At 36.6% G+C, this 19,678-nt stretch overlaps 1 protein-coding gene across 2 annotated transcripts in view; it reads right to left on the bottom strand.

The window, feature by feature from the left end:
• Positions 1-200: 200 nt before the first annotated feature.
• Positions 201-19,678, bottom strand: part of RFX6 (regulatory factor X6) — a 38,381-nt gene continuing 18,903 nt past the window's right edge. Inside the window, exons 7-19 of one of the 2 annotated variants that reach the window (XM_085318339.1) lie at positions 18,395-18,502; positions 15,426-15,503; positions 15,219-15,332; positions 12,591-12,640; positions 11,617-11,776; positions 10,556-10,700; positions 9,173-9,282; positions 7,102-7,219; positions 5,898-6,020; positions 4,303-4,512; positions 3,421-3,930; positions 1,556-1,774; positions 201-367 (exon numbers count right to left, since the gene is read on the bottom strand). In XM_085318339.1, coding sequence (XP_085174465.1) covers positions 201-367; positions 1,556-1,774; positions 3,421-3,930; positions 4,303-4,512; positions 5,898-6,020; positions 7,102-7,219; positions 9,173-9,282; positions 10,556-10,700; positions 11,617-11,776; positions 12,591-12,640; positions 15,219-15,332; positions 15,426-15,503; positions 18,395-18,502 — 2,112 coding nt within the window. The remainder of the gene's footprint in view (positions 368-1,555; positions 1,775-3,420; positions 3,931-4,302; positions 4,513-5,897; positions 6,021-7,101; positions 7,220-9,172; positions 9,283-10,555; positions 10,701-11,616; positions 11,777-12,590; positions 12,641-15,218; positions 15,333-15,425; positions 15,504-18,394; positions 18,503-19,678) is intronic. The other variant, XM_085318346.1, reaches the window with a different exon arrangement.

The raw sequence follows: 19,678 nt of genomic DNA, 5'->3' as shown, positions 1-19,678 counted from the left end.
CAAGTAGTACACAATCTAAATATAGCTTCTTGTGTGTGTACGTGTGGAGAAGTTCTAATAGCTCTAAAACAGCTCCTTTAAAACCTATATGCAATACTCTTCTATCCCACCCACTTAAGTCATCATAACCGTAGTTATCAGGTCCTTAATGTCTGGAATTGAAAAGTAAAAGTTTAAAGCATTGCCATTTTGCTCCCAGTTCAGGTTCCTCCAGCAGCTGCTCCCATGAAGACAGTGTTGATTGGTGGTAAAGACGATACCATATCTCTGCTTGGTGGCGCGTGGGACTCCAGACTTTCTTGGGAAGGGAACTGACCAGATGTTCCATACATACACTGTGAGGAAGCTGTAGTTTGCATGTTTGAAGCTATGAAAACAAAAGGTAATCATCACTGAAAGTTTTCTGTTTAGTACTATGTTAAAATACAATCTACTTTCATCTGCTGGAAACCCTTATCTACCAGGTACACCATGTGAAAGACTGAAATTTTAACTTTCCTATACTTTACTCAAATTACCTATACTTTTATAACTTTTCTTCAGTGGCTCCTTACACTATTATGGGATAGCTCAAAACCCATACACCAGTGAACTCTGCTAAAATACAGCTATGGGACTGAAGTTTACAGCCTGCATATGAACCATCTTCAAAAAAATTATCTGAAACTACTGTTTGTTTTCCTCCTCTTTCCATATCTTGCACCATTCTGTTCCATATTCATTGATGGTACCACTACCGCATACAGTCAAGCCTACCACCAGGCACATATCAATATGGAAAATGTAAGTTACCTGACAGGTGCAATTCCTGAGTAGTGTTACTGGCTTGTCTTCCCCCTTTAGCTTCATTTAAAGAACTAAACATTGAGCTCTTGCAAAGCCTTAAGAAGACAAGCAATAACTAATCTTCTGCACAAGTAATAGGAAGAGGTAACCTTATGGAGAAATACCCAAACTATGCCTATTTTACATCTTCCATCCAATACTTAAGACTTTTTTTTTAAGAGTATGAAACCAAACTTGGCTGCCATTTGATTAATACATATACTAAAGTAAACATTTTCAGGTTAGGTCTTTCCCCTAAAATCACTAGGAGCTTTGCCTAATTCACACAGTTGTTGAAGCACAGGACAGGAAGGAACTAGTGCAGTCCACAGGATGAGGTATATCTAATCTACGCCTGACAAAAGGTTCACTTGATTTATTTAAAAGTGAGGATACTTAAGGGATGACAGAGAAACCTAGCCCACTAGCTCACTTAACAGTTAGAAAGTGCCTCCTAATACTGATTTTCCTGTATTTCAGGCAATTCATAGAAAAAAAGATTAGTTCTCTTTATGTGATCAAAGAGTCATTAAACCCATTGTCCTGAAATATTAAAGAAACCACATCATATGATATATCCTAAGAATTTATCTATTTTATCTCTATATTATACCAGGATACTTATCTCTTGCATCTTATGTACTGTATGTGTGAGCTACAATGTAATTCTAAGCACCTGTTAGGATGTTAAAAAGTTCATAGCTCTTTTTCAGTCATTGGCTACACTTACGCATAGGAGTCCGACAGACAATTGAAGAGGAGGACTCTGTATAGTACGAGCCTGTTTGTTTTCTTCCACTCTCATCCAAGATATTAAGTGGATCATGAATATCATTATATGATGGCAGTGATCGAATGCTGCTTACACTGCTGATCACAGAAACATGTTGATCCACCATYGATCCAAGTCTGTGAGATTCTGGGTAATTTACATTATTTCCATAATAGCCTGTTAACAGGAGAATTGGAAAAAAGAAAGCAGAGTTAAGCTGCTGTTGAAGAGAAGGGGTAAGGTAGGAGTGTGAGGAAGGGCTTCGAATTAGAAAAAATGGTTTACTGATCTGAGTGCTGGTGAACAGCTATATGACTCAGCCCATATTTAACTCCTCTTTTTCAATTCCTCTTTATGCCATGAGGATATTTATTTCCTACTATGCTGCATGACTTAAATTRCTTTAAAGCTAGCAAAGCAATTTGACTTTAAGAGCTCATGAGAGGGAAATGCAAAACAGTGAAGTCAAAACTTCTTGAAATGTACATCCCCTCTGCACACCAGAGGATATAGAATTAAAATTTTCTGTTCCAAATTTGGATAAATAAAAAATCCAAAGTGGCAAACGTTCTTGGTGCAGTCAAGCTCTGGGAATAAAAGCCAGTAAGAATACTAATGCACTGAGAGTACAGATACTATATTTCATACAGCCTCAATTTTAGACTTAAAAACTTAATTATAATTCCAGATGCCACCTCTTTTGTCTAAATATGATCAGTTCTCTTGACTGTATACAAATATTTTTAAAAAGAAATTTTAAAAGGCTGGTAGAAAGATGAGTGATTGGATAATGCCATCAAATGCATACATGTATATTCCATTTCAATAGAGCTTGTCATAACCTATGACAATAGGTAATTATTACTGGGTGAGTTCCTTGATAATAAGGCTATTTATGTACACATATAGCCTAGCAACATTAAAGTTATGAAGTCATATGCATTGACTGAATCAAAAGAGAGGTAATAACAAGAGAAAGAAAAGATTCTAAGAGTTCAGTCAAGCCTTCAGAACAGAATTAAATTTCCACTCTAATTTCAGAATCAAATGGTAATGTTGTATTTGGTGGCCAGAGGAGACACCAAGTGGACTCATATCTGCAGTTCAATGCACCCTCCTGAAATGGACAATCAAGGAAAATAAAAATGGAAATAAAATCTATATAGTAGTATATATGTGTGGCATATATACATGAATATGCAGGCAGTACTCCTGCATGTCTTTCCTGAAGAAGAGGAAGGTGCTTTACAAATGTTTCTACAAACTATAGGATACATAGCAATAATTTTACCCATTATATATCTAAAGTAAAACAGCAGCATTTTTATAATTGAAATATGAGAATATATTAGGGCCAAACTCTTAAAATAATGCTAATCCACATTTTTACGTGCTTTTTTTTCACCATCCTGACACTATGATTAGAATGGCCAGCTCTCTCCCAGCTTACTCTTCGCAGAAGTAAGCTATTTTATATCAGCTATATTTTACAGTAGATGGTTTGCCGGCTTTTTGAGAGATCACTAAATCATAGCCATTCTCCTTTTGCTTCTATTGCGCAGGACAGGGTGATGATGCCAGAGGAAGGTTAGTGCAGGTACAACAGTAGAATCTGAGGTCAGCTGAAGATTCCTCAGAGGAAAATCAATCCTGAAGTAGCTTGTTAAGCTGTTTTATGATCTATGTGTGTCATCCAAGAAGCAGAAAACACAAAGTTATAAACTTGTTTTCCATTGGAAAAAGCAGAGAAAGAATGGTTTACTCTGTCAAGGAAAGAGAAACAGTAAAGAAAAATAAAAAAATATATTAATATATATTAATACCATTGGAAGTGTTAGGGGGATATGATGCTCCTGGACAAGAAGACATTGAGTTGCTCAAGAAATTGAAGCTTCCAGTATTCAGAAACTGCATATTGTGTGTGTCCTGAGTCATGGATGAAGGACCATAGCTGGAAGGGGACCTGGCATTGTACGGAGACACAGCACAACTGTTACTGAAGTAGTCTCTGGAGAACTGCTGTTCATTCAAGGTATTGAATCGACTGTGCTCTGCTCTATGGTGATAAACTCCTGAAGTAGAATGGGCCTGAGTTCTGAACATGGCTTGGTAATTGGAATTGGTTCCATAGTAATTCTGATTAGTTTGTGACAAAGTCTGATAAAGGGGTTCTGAGTAGGAAGAGCATTGTGAATGCGTGGATAACACTGGGCCTACACTTGGAGGTCTCCCAGCCATTGGCCCCTGGTTGATAACACTTCCTCGGCTGACCATAGCTGGTGAAATGGGTGGAGTCATCAAGTGGCCAGTGCTTTGAGAGAGCTCCATCTGACCTGGAATAAATAAACATTAGTTGTGGTCAGCATTCACACTGTAGTACTGCTGAATAGAGTGGATTCTGTTAAGATACTAACCCTCTATATGAATTCTGCGTTATCATTTTAAAGCTTTACAAAGGATATGCATTGCCCCCCCCCATTTATACAACACAAGTTCTGTAATCAATGGCTTCTGGCTAAAAAGGTTACCAGTTTCGTTCTCCAGCTTGGAGATTGTCACATTCAGTGGGAAATTCCAGCAGTTACAAGTCTTATGTACTCAAGCTCTTACAGTTCATTCTTTACAGTGGAAGATTATTCCAAGCCAAGAGGTACAAGGATAGTTTTCTCATTGTTAGAGAATGAGAAAGCAGAACAGATACATACCTGTCAACTGCATATTCTCACTGTCTCCCGTGGAGAAGGGGTTCAGACCAGAAGGTACACTGCTAGGTTGGCTAGCTGACAAGGACATGTAGGTTTGCTCTGCTAGACACTCATTTTTGACTGAAGTGTCGCTGGGCAGAGGAGCAGCTTTGTTACGATTTGCTAGGAAGCAAGAGCTTGGTGATGCAGTAAAGGTGGCTTTGCTTGCATCTGGAATAGTAAGTGAAAACTCTTGGTGGCTGTTTTGTGTGTTCAYTGCACATAAATTCATCATTAGCGTACAGGCACTACATGAGCTGTCAGTTTTGCTCATATCTTTGATTATTTATTTTAAAAATCCAGTAAAGCCTCCAATTTTTTATGTAGCCAATGAATACAAATATTGTTCTAGTCTTAATCTTTCCAGAGAAGCTGGAATATGTAACATATTCTCTGACCACAGATCTGTATCACAGAGAATCAGCTCCTTACTGGTCCATCACAGTCGACCAGACCTCTTTCGTTGAAGCGAATGTCAACAGTGAAGTCCATTAAATTGCACTAAGAATGAATCAGGCTTACAACATTTCATCCTAAAGAACTGACAGTGGGAGTTTTAAAATGCTTAAGGTCTATCTATTTATTTTTTTTATTGTTATCTAGAAAAAAGTTTTTGTTTTACCCCGTACTTCTTCAGTTTTCTGCAGACAATTGATAAAGTCAGTGAAGATTTGCTATTCTTCAGCAGAACCATGACTGCATCTTATGGTTTCAGGTACTTCACTGAAGTGTCTAAGGAGAAGGCAACTGCTACATAGGACAAAGCTTTTCCTGAACACTCAGTTAAAAAAGCACAGCATCTACTTGCAGACAAATTCAGTGCAGGTTTCTTGGTGCAAAAGGCAGGTTTGGAGTAGCAACAACCAAAAAATAAGGCTGATGACAGATATTAATGTTRATCAAAAATAACTCTGAAGAACTCAGAGGAGTTTTACTGGATTTTTAGGAATTAACTTAAACCAAAATTTGATCCAAATGCCAGTTCTTAATCTTCATTCATTTTAAAGCAAAGGACCTGTAATGTATTACTTCAAACTGCCCACCCTGAAGAAGCCTGGTAGCTAGAAAATTTTAAGGAGACTATTTAAAATTCTTTTTGTCTCCCTTCCACATGGTAGTACTTCGCCCAGAGGCTGAATAGGGCTCCAACCCTTCATGGACCTTTGCATGTTGCTAATCTTTAACACATCCTAGTTCAAGGCGTAATTGTATATTTCAGCGTTGGTGGAAATAGTGGATTGCCAATTCCTGCTCTCTCTGCTATTTGCACCTCTTTTCACATTGCAGTTTGTGGCCCTTCAGTTGCATCAACACAAGTGTTTGTTGCATCCCAGATCCTTTCCCAGTTCCTAAGGTCATTAGGTGAACTATGTTAGGGAAGTGCGGATGAATGGCTGACTCATAAGCTTTTCTGATGGATTTGACAATATTGTATGTGACTATACCTTCAACAAAAGATAGTTAAGTCTGCTTCTGATTGACAGAAAGTCTGCTTCTGATGCATGTAAATTTCTAAAAATCAAGGAATACATTCAAAAGAACCAAGCTCCAGTTACCTGAATTCTTCATATATTTTTCTAGTAGATTCTGGAGTTCTTGTTCTTTGTCATTGTTGAACTGTGTCTCCATGGCAAGCAGGATGTACTCATCTAGTAGCATGCGGATCAAATGAAAAGAGCCTTTTGGAGGAGAAAGAGAGAGAGTAGCTGAGTTATCTTTGTGACCATCTCTCACCACTCTACAAGAAGCGAGTGAAACAAACAAATAATTGTGGACTTTAAATGACCTGGCAAGACCAACATGGAATAGTGCCTAACTTCTGGCTCTAATCTCTCTTTGCACTGGCCCACCTAGCTCAATTGTTTACTGTCCTGTAGGCTATTTGACCACTAATTACATCAAAGAAAAATACTGATGAAAGTGAGACATGCTTTATACTTGAAGAGGGCACACAGTGCAGCTAGATAAGGCCAAAGTCTGCAAGAATGCCTCTGCTCTATTTCTGTTTGTCTTGTGCTAAATAACCAGACAATAACTAGTGAAGTCTTTGACCTTATTTCAAGGATATATCACATTAAAAATATATCTCTCCTTACAGCCATTTCAAATAGCCTCTGAATTTGTGATAACAGTGTCCCTACWACTACTGTGGTAACTTGAGAAATAATACTGGATTTAAAGTGAACTTCACTTGTTCTAACATTTTATAATTTACAGAATATTCTTTCTGAGATTCCCCCAAATGTAAACATTTCTAAAGATAGCTGTGTGAACCTTAATATTTAAATGTCACAAACAAATGCCCCAGAATTAAGTAACGGTGGTGATCTATCATACTCCTTTTGCTATTATGAAAACATGCAACACAAAAACTTCTCTACAGCAGTAATTTTTTTATCAGATTCACACATAGAATAATTTAGATTTTCTGTCTCATACACTGAGATACGTAATTATGGTTTCATTGCTATATCAAAATAAGCATAGCTTCTAGCTCTTAAATGCAAAGCACTAGAGAAACAGCAAATCAGAAGGAAAAACACCTTTGGAAAATTAGCATGTAACACAGACCGCCAACAAATTATTGATAGCATCTTCTTTGAAGCATTGGTTTGAAAAGCACRTTACACAATATTTGTGGCTTTGATCAAAGAATCTTTAGAATCAGACAGGTTCCTCTACTGAGGAAATGGTGGAAAAGTGGGATTAGTGCCAGCACATGTGCACAAAGTAGGAAGGTTTTTATGAAGCCCAGAGTACCAAAACTTGATGCGTTGTTTAGGGTGAGGTTATGCATCACTCGAGCACCAAAAAAACTCCATTTGAGAAGGAAGTCTTGAGCTCTCTTCTTTAATGACCTCCCATTTTGCTTGCTTGCCTAAAAGGGAGAAGTAGTAAAATTCTGTAAGCATAATAACTCGTTTTCAGTACACAGAACAGATGTCCTTCAAGTGATAAAGAGGAGAAGCGTTCACTTCTTCCAGTGCAACCAAGGTAGAGCTCTGAACACATATCTGATGAAGCAAACTGCTTACCACTTGAGCTCTGCAGTGCCCTGATGATGTTTAAATTAGTTCATGTTCTAGTCTTAAAGATGTCAGATTTTCTGAAAATATACATCTGTACAGTGAGAAACAAAAAAAAAACCCTTGACACTGTGTTATTCCACATAAATAAGGAGCAGGGATTAGTTTCCATACCTCAATGTAATCTGCATAATACTTGCCAGACTCTTTCTCTTAAAAAATGGTATGTTTGCTATTGTAACACTGAGGCTTTTAATACTGCTCACTTCATACTGTAACTTTACTCTGGCAGTTGGTTGTTTTCTCAAATAGCAAGCAGAAACAAGCTGTTGTGCAAGTTTGACATGCATTTTAGCATGAACAGAAGGTAGAGAGCAATGGAGGGATTACATGTTCTGTAAATGATTAGCTCCTACTTAGCTGATCTGGACTGATATCAGGACTTCTTGGCATTTTGTACCCCTAACCATGGGAAAAACAGTGTTCAAAGCCATAGGTGTTAGCTTTAATGCAGTATTACACAGTAGATGCTGAATGGGAGAGTGATTTACCTTTTCTGAGGGGCTTGTTTATCAGGAATTGCCTTTTAAAATCGTAGAATCAGTTTTAGACCATAACCATTCAGTTCTACCATGAGCTGGGATTGCTCAGCTTCTGTTAAATCAGTAGGAGTTTTGTGTCTGAGCAAGTGCRACTCACTTTGGCTCTACTGTCCTGATTCAGCAAAGCACCTCATTGTGTTACTCGCACGTGACAGTAAACGTTAGTAAACCCAGAGGGCTTTAGAAACAAAGGAATTATCACCGTCTCCATTTAAAGTTGGGAAAATAGAGGTGAATACAGGGAAAATGACATGCCTATGGTTATTTTGTAACTGGCAGAGCCACTTTTCCATGAGTAGATCAAAGCTAACAGCACTGCCTCTCTTACACTGGTTTATATCAAGGTGTTCCTTAAAATGATGGGAGACATCCCATAATTACATCAATGGTACATCAGTGCATTTCCAAACAAGACAAAACCTTGATGAGAAGACCTGTGTTCAAAGCTTCTGGAAAATAACACCACACAAAACATTTCTTTCTGCTAGTTTTCATTCATCAGAATCATAAACCAGGTTAACATATCTTTCTCAGAAATCTGAGCACAGATGTGAAGGGAAATAGGAGGTCTACATCTATCTTATTTTGTTCTGAACTATAGTGTAATAACTCTAGCATAGCTACATGCATACAAAATACTTGTGATTATAAAACATCTTATAAATCAGGAAATACAAAGTTTTTTCCCCCCCCCATCAAACACTTTATAAAAATAAAAGACGATATCTTCCAYGCTAGCCTGTAGAAATCCTTCTGCAGGTTAGCTACTTCTGAAGCATTCTGCTACATTAATCTACACCACATGCATCACCATCAAAATAATACATAACAAATTACATATTCTTCTCTAAGGAACAACTCTTGCTCACCTTACTCACTAGGCAATCACTCTATAATTCTGCATGCACAGATAGTGATGGATGGGTGGATTTCTCTTTCATGTACAGTTTCACAGCAGAGTTAATGTCTTAGTTAAGATACTGCTTAGTTTCTCACACACATAAGACTGTTCAACAGCACTTGACATGGGATTAATTAGAACTAATCTAGCTGGAACCTTTCACACTAAATGAAGAACTCCCCGTTTACAACAGGGAGATGGGAGCAGAGAYGAGAATCCCATGTGGAAAGTCAATGGGACTGCATCCATGAGTAAGGGGAGTAGGATTTGGTCCTGAATCAGGCAGAACATTTGAAAGGTACCTTAATAACTCTTTGCTCAACCACAGTATCCAACCATTCAATAAACGATTCCACAGTGGCATTCTTCTTTAGAAGATCCTTCAGTTCTTGAAACACTGTAATAGAGTCATCTACCATGTAAAAAGGAAAACATATCATTGCACACTATTCTGAATGTGAGAAAAAGCCACTCACCAGCCATATGACAATATTGTAGCATGGAAAGGAAAGGCAAAGGATTAGAGCAGTGAAGAAACTCAGCAAAGTAAGCAGACAAATTCATCACACACAAATTTTAATTACTTTAGTATYACAATTCTGCAGGCTGTAAGACAATGAAATTTTATAAGAAAATAAAAGCAGAAAGAAAATCTGATGTTCTCCCTTTTGAGATTCAACTTTGGAAYCCTGTCTATTACCAAGGTTAGTAGAACAGTTTTATCTGTTATATGGCAGAAATAGGTGACCTGTATACTGCCTTAGGTTTTCCTTATGCGTTCCCGGGTTCTCAAAATATAATGTGAAACTAAACTACTAATATTTCCTATCTTCTAGAAAATGCCAGGTTAATGGCACTTTTTTCTCTTGCCTTTTTTCTTTTTAACCAGTATGAAAGACAAGAAAGAACAAAATAGAAAACAATTACAAGGAATAAAAGAAAAGCACAACTCAAGTGAAAATGTGAACAGAATTGCAGCCATTGTTTAAAAGAACAAATTTTCATGATCAAAGTAACAACATTTAACAGAGAACAAGTTGCTGTTGCTCTCCTTTCAGCTCTCCAAACTGTGCTCAACATGCTTCCTATGACAAAAGTTACCTTTTTAACAAAAATGGCTAAACCTTACTTTTCAACAACAGGTATGTATAGGGACATATAAAAAAATTAAAACCTCCAGAATCTGTAGTTTGCTCCATTCTCTCTTCTGTTTATGAAAAGAGCTATTACATCACATTGAAAATTACTTATTTTTTAAAGATCAACTTTCAGTCAACAAATCTTTATATACAAAAAAACTATCTCAWATATCCATTAAACTAAGCCATAATTACATATGCTTTTTGAGATTTTTTTCAAGAGTTGATCAGTGCTAATATCTCCATATCTAAGGAAAAATTTTAAAARGGATTTTATTAAAATCAGTAGCTGAAATGCAGATAATTTTTTTCAACAATCATCCAAAAGTCATCCAGCTGGGATGATCAGTACAAGTTTCTATTCTTGTAGGATGTGCTGGGGCCAGGAGTTGGTTTTCTTAAACTACTGAAGGTAACAGTGAGCTAGATTAGAAAATGTAGTGCCTGTGTCTGTCTTTTCTCAGTCCATCTCCAAGCAGACTAGTGAGGAATGGGATGAAAGACTGAATTTCTTTTAATATAACAAATATATCATCAGGGACTTACATTCAGTGTAGACTTCCCCATCAGAGTCTGTGCTGCCCGAGACTGCAAGGAGTGCCTGAGAGCCAATACTATTCAAATCTACCTTCTCAATATCAGACACCATGGAATTCACCACATGCTGATCAAAAAGGGCTGGCCTGGCAATCTGTAAGAGAAGGTAAGATAAAATGCTAAGACTCACATCGTGGGACCAAATGAGAAACTCGTAGGAGAAGAACTGTATGGTACTTAATTTTCTTCTCGCAACATGTTGTCTCACAGATCAGATGAGGCAATGTTTCCCTTCCATTATATTTCTAATAAATTTCTAATGATCATTTCACAATGTCATCCATATGCTACTGCTGTCTTAATTTTTATGAAAGGGAAAACTAAATCAAGATGAATTATACAATACACCTACAGTTTTTCATGAGTGCTATCCCTGAGCGCAAGATGTTAGCATATAAGCTCCCAGAAAGGCAATGTATCCTTTTCTAAAATCTACCAAAAACAATAATATGGAAGTATCTCCTAATTGCAGGCACCTGTTTCCTGTCAACACAGCACTGGAGTCCTCAGTTGCCTATCACTCTCATGTACTCACTTCAGTTAAACTCAGGAAGAAATAAACTCACTGAATGTGACATAAAGGATACCACGGACAAGATAGCGAACCTTTGTCAGCCAAGGAGGTTCATTTGATATTTTCCTCCTTGGGACTAAACAAATACCCACATATCATTTCTCTTCATCATCTGATTGCCAGAAGTTCTTGCAGAGAGAAGTTCTAACGAATATCAGAATGTTTTTAATTTTAAAGGTGTCATATTTATAATCCCCATGACAGTAGTTCATTATAAGTATGGTCTTCTTTTCTACTACAAAATTTTGAAATTCAAAATGTTTTGATCAGATTCATTTATGATCTCTTCCTTCTTGCAYGGTGAAAACTGCAAGATCTAAGTCTTCCATAGCTGAAACTGAGCCTTTAAAAAAATAATGCATTATATCTTATGACCAGAGAGATGTACCAAGTTTAGTTTACAACTTTTTTTGATGTATAGGCCAATTCTGCTCACCTGGGCTAGGTGTAAGAATGATGTCTGTCTTTTCAAGGAAGAAACAAATCTTCGTGCAATAGGCAGCTTCTTATCTGTCAGGATTTCTGGTAGATTTTCCAGAGAGGAAACAACCCATTGTTCCCAATTTTTTGCAAAATTTCTTATATCTGCCAATAAACTGCAGTAAAAAATGTGTTTTAAGAAACATAAATAAATATTGTATTGCATTAGTTTACATAATTGAGTTTCAGTCTATGATCCAGGGACTCCTGGGCAGATCTGTGGTTTATTCCTCAGGTGTCCCCCAAAGGAAACAGGAAATATTGACCTATCATCAGAAGGCTAAAATTGACTATATGTTGATCTGTACTTCCTCTGGAAAAAGGGAGCAATCTGCCAATTGAAATAGGTTGAAATCCACCAGCTTTAAGAATAAACTGTAATAAATCCAAGAACCGTTAGAGATACCTAAAGCACAAGGCCTTAGACACAAAAATCCAAACAATATGCCCTCCGAGGGAAAGGAAGAGTGAGAAGATTCAGAGATTAAAAMAATCCTGTTCATAACATTTTGTTGGAAAAAATGCTTATATATTTTGGTGATGCATAAGATACAAATCTCAACAGTATTCTGAAAAAAACAGATAAAAATTATTTTTTCCYTGAACAACAGGAGTATATTTGTTTCTTTTTCGATTACCTAGGGTTTTAGTGTGAAAAAAGCCCTAATTCAAGATAACCAATAAGCCAGTCAAATCAGATACTGGAATACTGTGGAATATTTTAAGGCCATTCTACTTCTATAGCTGTCTTCAGAACTAATGGTATTTTGCCATGCTTACTCTAGTGTTCTAAAAATTAAGATAAATACTGCGAGAAAAATTCTCTAGGATTTATGTTATCTGAAGCAATACCTGTTGTTTGCTCTGTATTTTCCTGGAACACGCCTAACATTCACAATGTAGCATTATTATTAAGTGTCAAATACCTACCTTTCTGGCATTTCTTGCATAGTTGCAGGGATAAGTACATCTGTAAGAACCTTCAAAAACGAAACAGAAAATGTTATCAGGCTTCCATTGTCCATTTACTCATTCATGCCTGCCTTGTCTACTTAGACAGAAAAGTGATGAGGACAGGGAATTTATATAGAATAAAGCCATTCAGCCTATTGTCTAGATATTTATGTACCTAGATATCTCACTTCCCTGTAAGACATGAACACATTTCTTATACATAATATATTCTTCCTTGCAGCATGCCTCTAAAACAAGAAAGTGTCTTTTAATAGATAAATCATTAGAAGCGAGGTGCTTAAACACTTTGACTTCCCTAGCACCACACAGAATTTCGGTGAAGCAGAAACTCAAGCATCTCCCAAATCCTTGGAGTGCTGTTAGCTACCTGACTCTTCTTTCTGCCATGCTGTGCACGTGGCACTGATGTGCTCAGGGTTTAGAAAAAATCCTCTGTAGTTAYATACTGTGTGGGATTGCTTTGACAAAACTCTGCTAACTTTCATGCCTTCTGGGGGATTCTACCACAGACAGGAAAGTTAGGTAAATTTTGACTTTGTTAGATACCATATATCCAAAAATTCTGTTTGTTTCCACTCATAATGTGAATGATTTGACAACACGGTATTTCTCTGGCATCTGTGCTGCCAAGAAYGTGTAATACAATTAGAAGTGAGAAATGATGAAAAAGCCAGAGAAAAGACACAATAGTATATTTACGAACTTTTAAGAAATTCTGCCTTATCAAATTTCTTATTAAATGCTCCTGTAGTATTTCTTCTTCTTTTGTCATATTAAATATTTATTACAAATAAAGTTAATATTGGATCTATTGTGAAAGCAAGTTTAGTGCAGAAAAGCCTCATAAACTCAAGGTACAGTACAACCTATAAAAGTAAATGAGGCTTAATGTCTCAACTAGGCTAAACACCTTTACCTCACACTGCTAACTAAAATATCTCTTCTTACTTTACAGCTTGATATGCTTCTGAGAAATACTTATTTTCTTCCTCTGTGGACTTTTGCTCTGCTTTTGTAAAGTGATGCAAATTCATGACAATAAGACACTCAGTGCCAAACTGCCCCAAGTCTCCACCTTTAACTGATTTATGTTTGCTACTATGCCTAGTTATTTCCTCTCATCAATATGTAGTTGTGAAACATATCAGAGAGGGGATGACAGTCCTTTCTATTTATATGGCATATCTTATCAGAGGAGCTCAAACTACTTTGCAGCTATAATTATTATTAATTATATTTATTATATATTATATAATATATATAATACTCTACATTACTATTTAATTATATTTTGTTATTAATAATAATTAATTATTTACTCAGATTTTCCAAATAAAAAACTCAGGAAATGTTGATGGCATTTAKTTCCCAAATTTATTTCTTCTCCAATTCTCTATTCCTGAATTCTGACCTTGCAGTCTCCTCAGCTTTACTGATATGACTATTTGTGTGATCACACCGTGAACTGGTTCAAAGAGCTGACAAGGCATAAAAAGCCTGCAAAACAACCGTTTCTCAGATTTTTTTCTTTAACTATACTAGTTCAGAGTATAGCCCAATAAACAGTTTTGCTGGTACATCTCAGGCTATAGGAACAGAAGTGAAGGGTAGAATGCAGGACAGGCAGGAATGTCTTAAGTCAGTACAGTTCCAGCTCTCTGTAACAAGAAACCACGGGCTGACATAACCTGTGAGTAGCAGACTCACATGTGGAGGAGTGAGACTAGATGCCTAATTCTGAACAGATAGCTCTTCTACAGATTTAGCAATTTCAATTAAAGAGACTCTCAAAAAAATCCTAAAATACTTGTCATACATACCTTGTTAGAACATAGAATTTGATAAAAATACAGTAAGTTGTACTAGTCAGTGTTTTTATCCTGGCAGATCTTTATCCATACCTAAATACATATATATACTGCAATGTTTGCTGACATAACCATGTTATTTAGCCTTTCAAGAGGAGTTGTGTARGTAAAAAGTCCTGACCAGTTTTAAGAAAAGGCTTGATTAGTTTATGAAAGATGTTTTATGACAAGGTTGACGGCAACACCAGGGACATTATTGCATGACTGATGCGGTCCTTTCAAAATCTTCTTTCCTCTACTTTACATATGACATTGCAATAACTTGGCCTTATTCTAACAAAATGGGTTCTTTAGCAGATGTAGATGAAATACCTTGCTGAACTGCCGAAAGGACTCTTTTTGCTGGTTGAAATTGCAATGCATCTTTCAATTAATAAAAGAAAAAAAAGGCTTCAGTTTTCATTTTGGCTTAACTCAGCCAGCCTTGCCAGTGAAGCTCATGAGTGTTTCCATTAGTAGAATCCAAGCAGGACAGGATTTCCCCATTAGTGAGCTACCTGTAGTCACAGATCAACTATGCAGCAGAGCTGGGACTAAAGTTCTTTGACATATGCCATTTTTAGGCTCTTGATTTCAACAGAATTCTTGCTGATTTACACAATGAGAGGCAGAAAACAGTCATGAGGTCCTGCTATTCTAATCTCAACACTGTTTTTACATAAATAAAATCTATAATGTGTGTAAGATTATTCATTTAACAAAATACTTAACTCACCTTATACAGTATTGAATCACAAACACAGAAGATGTCAACGATGATGGGATTTTCAAGCAGAGGAAGAAGATGGTCAGGCATTCCTTGCCAAAAATGTAATAAAAAATGCTGAATCTAAAGGGGTAAGAACCAAAACCATGGACATAAATGATGCTTTCTTGGCTCCCTGTGCATATATACCAAGAATGCGTATTCAAAAAACCTTACCTCTTCAAAGTTCCCATTAATTGCATTGTCAAGGACACACTGACAGTGTGTTTTGTACATCATGATAAGAGTATCTACCTATTTTGGAAGAAAGAAAGATTAAACAGTTTCTTAGTTCTCTCCTTTACTGCTATAGTGATCTAAGTTTCTGCTTTCTGTAGTTACTATTTAAATAAAAACTGTATTGTAATGCATATTTAAATGTGTTTCTATATCCAGAGGTAATAGGTGACTCATCTCTGGTTTTTATCACCATCTTTAAGTCTCAGTGCTTTATTAGATGCTGTATATATTGCAAAAATGTGAATATCAAAGCAAGGCAGAAGCTAGATTAGCCAGCCAGATTCATATTTCYGAAGCTAGAATTAATCCCAAAGAGTAGTGCAAGTTAATGATTAGGTTACCACAGGCGTCTATGAGTGTTCTGAAACATCATCTAGCTGGACAAATGAGAAAATAGCTGCCAGTCATTTGGTCAAAGTTTAATCACTGCCTTACAAGAACTGAGCTTTACAAAGCAGAACTCCCTTTCATCTCATCAAGCTAATTTGTCTCAGTAGAGTGTTCCTTTACTTTAATAACTATACAGAGGTATTACAAGAGTTTGTAAAAAAATGGTTGTAAATTTTAACAAGAATTTTTTAAAAAATATTCCAGAGGAAGAAAGCTGTACGCTAGGAAAACCTGTCTCATGATCCAGAAGCACAGAAACTTTGTTATGGCTTGTGAACTTTTCAGTAAACCAACATAAGATTTTTATGAACCTAGTGCAACCTTATTTCAATAGAATTCTTACTAGATTTAGTCTATAGACTTCTTTGGAAATGGTCCTTGCTGATTGTCACAGAGCTGCTTCTGTAACTATATATTTTTGAAAAACAGTATGTGGAAGGGTAAAATTCAAAAATATTTTAAAAGTTTCTTTTTTGGAAAGGGTTGATTGAAAATTAAAGTTTGGGTAAATATTCCTCATAAACTGAACATGTAACAATTATCAATCTATTTTAGTGCAGACTGATATATACATGCAATCTCCAGCTTCCTTTACTTTAAAGACCAGGAAAGGTAATTTCAGCTTTGTTCTCTATTAGAGCTGTAAAAATTTTCATAATCATCATATTGTTTTGAATGCATCTTAGTTTCCAAGAGTGAAACTGTGATACATCTGCTTATAAAACTCTGACAAAACATCCAAATCAGAACATGAAGCTGCTGAATAGATCTGAATAAGTTATGAGGCAACATAGACAGGTGCTTAGAGAGGAAGACTGACAAATACTGCAAATAGCTGTTACACTGTTTAGGTTGTCCCATGGCTCTAGAGAGCCTGCCCGGCTGCCACTGAGAGAAGGTTTGATGTGTGGACAGCTCTTWTGGGGCTTACAGAGGAGGTTGATGGGACTGTTGCACAGATGATGAAATAACTAAATAAAGACATGAGTGTGGACTACAGGAAAGAGTTCTAATTCTGTTGGCTAGATAAGCTGCGGGGAAAGACAAAAGGAAAGAAAACATGGAATAAGAAAAAAGAATAAGAAAAAAAAAGTAGCAAGAAAAGAAAGAGAGGAAGACACACACAGAGAAACTCCGATCTCTTCCCAGTCTCCTCATAACTCCAGGAGTCTGTCCCTAGACAGAGGCACTCCCAAAGTCCTGGTGGGCCCTCCCATCTCTTTCCCCAGCATSAGAAAAAATTATATGTTGCTGACTCAAGAATGAAGAGAAAATGAGTTGCCTCTTTCTTCATTGCTGAAGTGGTAAAATTCAGTTTTGCTTACACTGCTCTTTTGAGTCTACATGGAACCYGTAATGTTCTTCAGACTTAAATGTTAACAGAATGTTGAATATATGAGAGAGATCTATTCATGCCCAGCAATTTACTAAGGGGCACTRTAACAGCAGGTGATGCACATCGCTGAGTACACCTGTTCTTTGGCTTTCTTTAGGACCTGTAAGATTTGCTGTTAAGATTTGTGCACTACAGTTGGCTTCTTTTTGTTTAGCTTTTCACAATAGGAATCCTAGTCTTCACTACTTTTGCAGAGCAAACCTAAGACGAAGGGCTCATAAAAAAAATATTAAAAAAAAAMAWTTTAGCATTAGAGCAACAGATCTAAGCAGAGCCAATACCATAACCCATATTGGAGACTAAACTGGAGAGTTCACAATTTGCACCAAAAAGATATCTAGCACAGCTCAAGGATGTAGCAGCCTGAAGACCTGTAAAGGGATCAGAAACATAACACAGACATAACACACAGGCAAGTAGTCAAAGACACAACACATACACCAGCARTACTTTTAGCTGAACAGCTAAACTTGGGATGAGCAATATTGTGTATTGATTTGTAAAATACAATCTAACAGGATACATCATGTGTCAATATATAAGTCTTATGGTACTGTTCTGTTTTTTGATGACTGATACACAAAATTGAACATGTGCTGTCAATATTATTCTTGAATATATACTCCACAATACCCCTCTTAAATAATATCCAAGCTAAATGTTATTTGTTGAAGAAACTGATAACTAATTTTAAAGAAACCATATATTCAGATTTTCCCTCTCTTTTTAGACAACTAATGAATGAGAGTCAAATTCATCTGATCATGTGTTGTGAATTATATGCTCCAATCTAATCAGAACAAAATTTACCTTAAATCCAAAGGCATTCGGAATGAATACAGCTCTCAGCTATTTGTTTGTTTTGCTCTCCCCGTCTTACATACCATCAGTTTGTAAAATGCTAGGTCAGTTAATAGGTAAATAATTCAATCACCTTTCCAGTGGAGAGCCAGTTAATCGGTGTTAGTAAAGGTTTGCCCCCTCTATAAATCAGTCACCTCTGTTTGATTGTGGACATTTCTGGCTCTTTCATGTCAATACCTCAAAGGCTAAGATATGAAGAAACATTCTGTAGCAATTTTTGATCTGAAAGTCAGAACAGAAATAGCTCACATTTTACCTTGTCTTTAGAAATGCACCCCTGAAGCAAAAGGTGTTGAGCACTTGGAAACTCTGGAAGGAGAGTTCCAGTTTTGGAACTCAGAGAATATTTCCGAGTGAAACCACCCTGAAATGTGAGGGGAAAAACAGTAACATTGAAATGACTAATATAGATTTAACTGAAAACAACAATGATCCACACTAAAGTGRTATTTTATCTCATGAGACTTTCAAAGTTCCAAAATACTTACATTCAGATAATCCTTCCAAAATATTGATACTTATATCCAGATCTGGATTCCAGCTCCAAAAGGTAGTTAAATATGTGCCTAGATCTAAACTCCATCAAATACTGTTTTCAGAATGATGCAACCCTTAAGCCAWATGACTTCATGGAATTCTTCTAGCTTCAAATTTAGTTTGTGTTAAAAAATAAAGCAGAATATAATCAGTTGCCCTCCTCTACAGTATGGATTGTGATATCATTCTTACGACAACCTTAAGTTTTAGTTAATCTGTATCTTTCTAGTGCAAGGATTTAGAACACTGGTGATACCATCACTCTCTCCTGCTCTCTTCTTGCTCTAAYAGCACTACAGTAGAAAATTCTGCTGCTTTACTACAGTGACCACTATTCTAGTTTACCATAAGATTAGGTAATATTTTATGTCATTAGGGGTGTGATGGTATGTAGGGTCTATGGACACTTCTGGACTATGTATTTATTATGTAGTTGTCTGTGATTGTGGAAGACTTGACATGAAGCCCCAGAAAATCTTGAGTCCTCTGTTCCTRTGATCTACTGTATTGAAATGGAGGTACATATAAACAAATGTTCCAAGAGCTTTGTAGAAAAAAGAAAGGATATTGAGTTGCATGCCTACCTGGGGCACGCCACTGATTCTAGCTGTCTCCCTCCTACTCTCCTGAAATGACTGGGAGTTTGGTCATTCACCTCAGAGAGACTAGGCTTGTTTCTGTGAACGTTTTTAGAGCATTTTGCTTTTGTTCATAAGTGCAGGATAAAACTATGAGTTTCTAGCAGCTCATTTTAATGTTAGGAACCTATTTGTCTGCAGAGGATGCAAGTCTAATACACTTGATTCCACAGATGTGAATTAAACTCTGTTCCATGCTTGGTTGGATCTACACGATACAGAGTCCTGTACAGCAATTTAGTCCTGGAAGGAGGAAATGCAGTTCCAGGGGAAGTTACAGGAAGGGAATGCATAATTTTGCCAAGATGCTAGAGCTAACTCTTTAACAACAAAAGAGGGAAGTAAAACAGAAACAGTGTTTACTA

The sequence above is a fragment of the Rhea americana genome, unplaced genomic scaffold (genome assembly GCF_003343005.1).
Source record: "Rhea americana isolate MKP2758 unplaced genomic scaffold, rheAme1 scaffold_117, whole genome shotgun sequence".
Taxonomy (NCBI): Eukaryota; Metazoa; Chordata; class Aves; order Rheiformes; family Rheidae; genus Rhea; species Rhea americana.
This window is presented reverse-complemented; position numbering and strand designations above follow the sequence as displayed.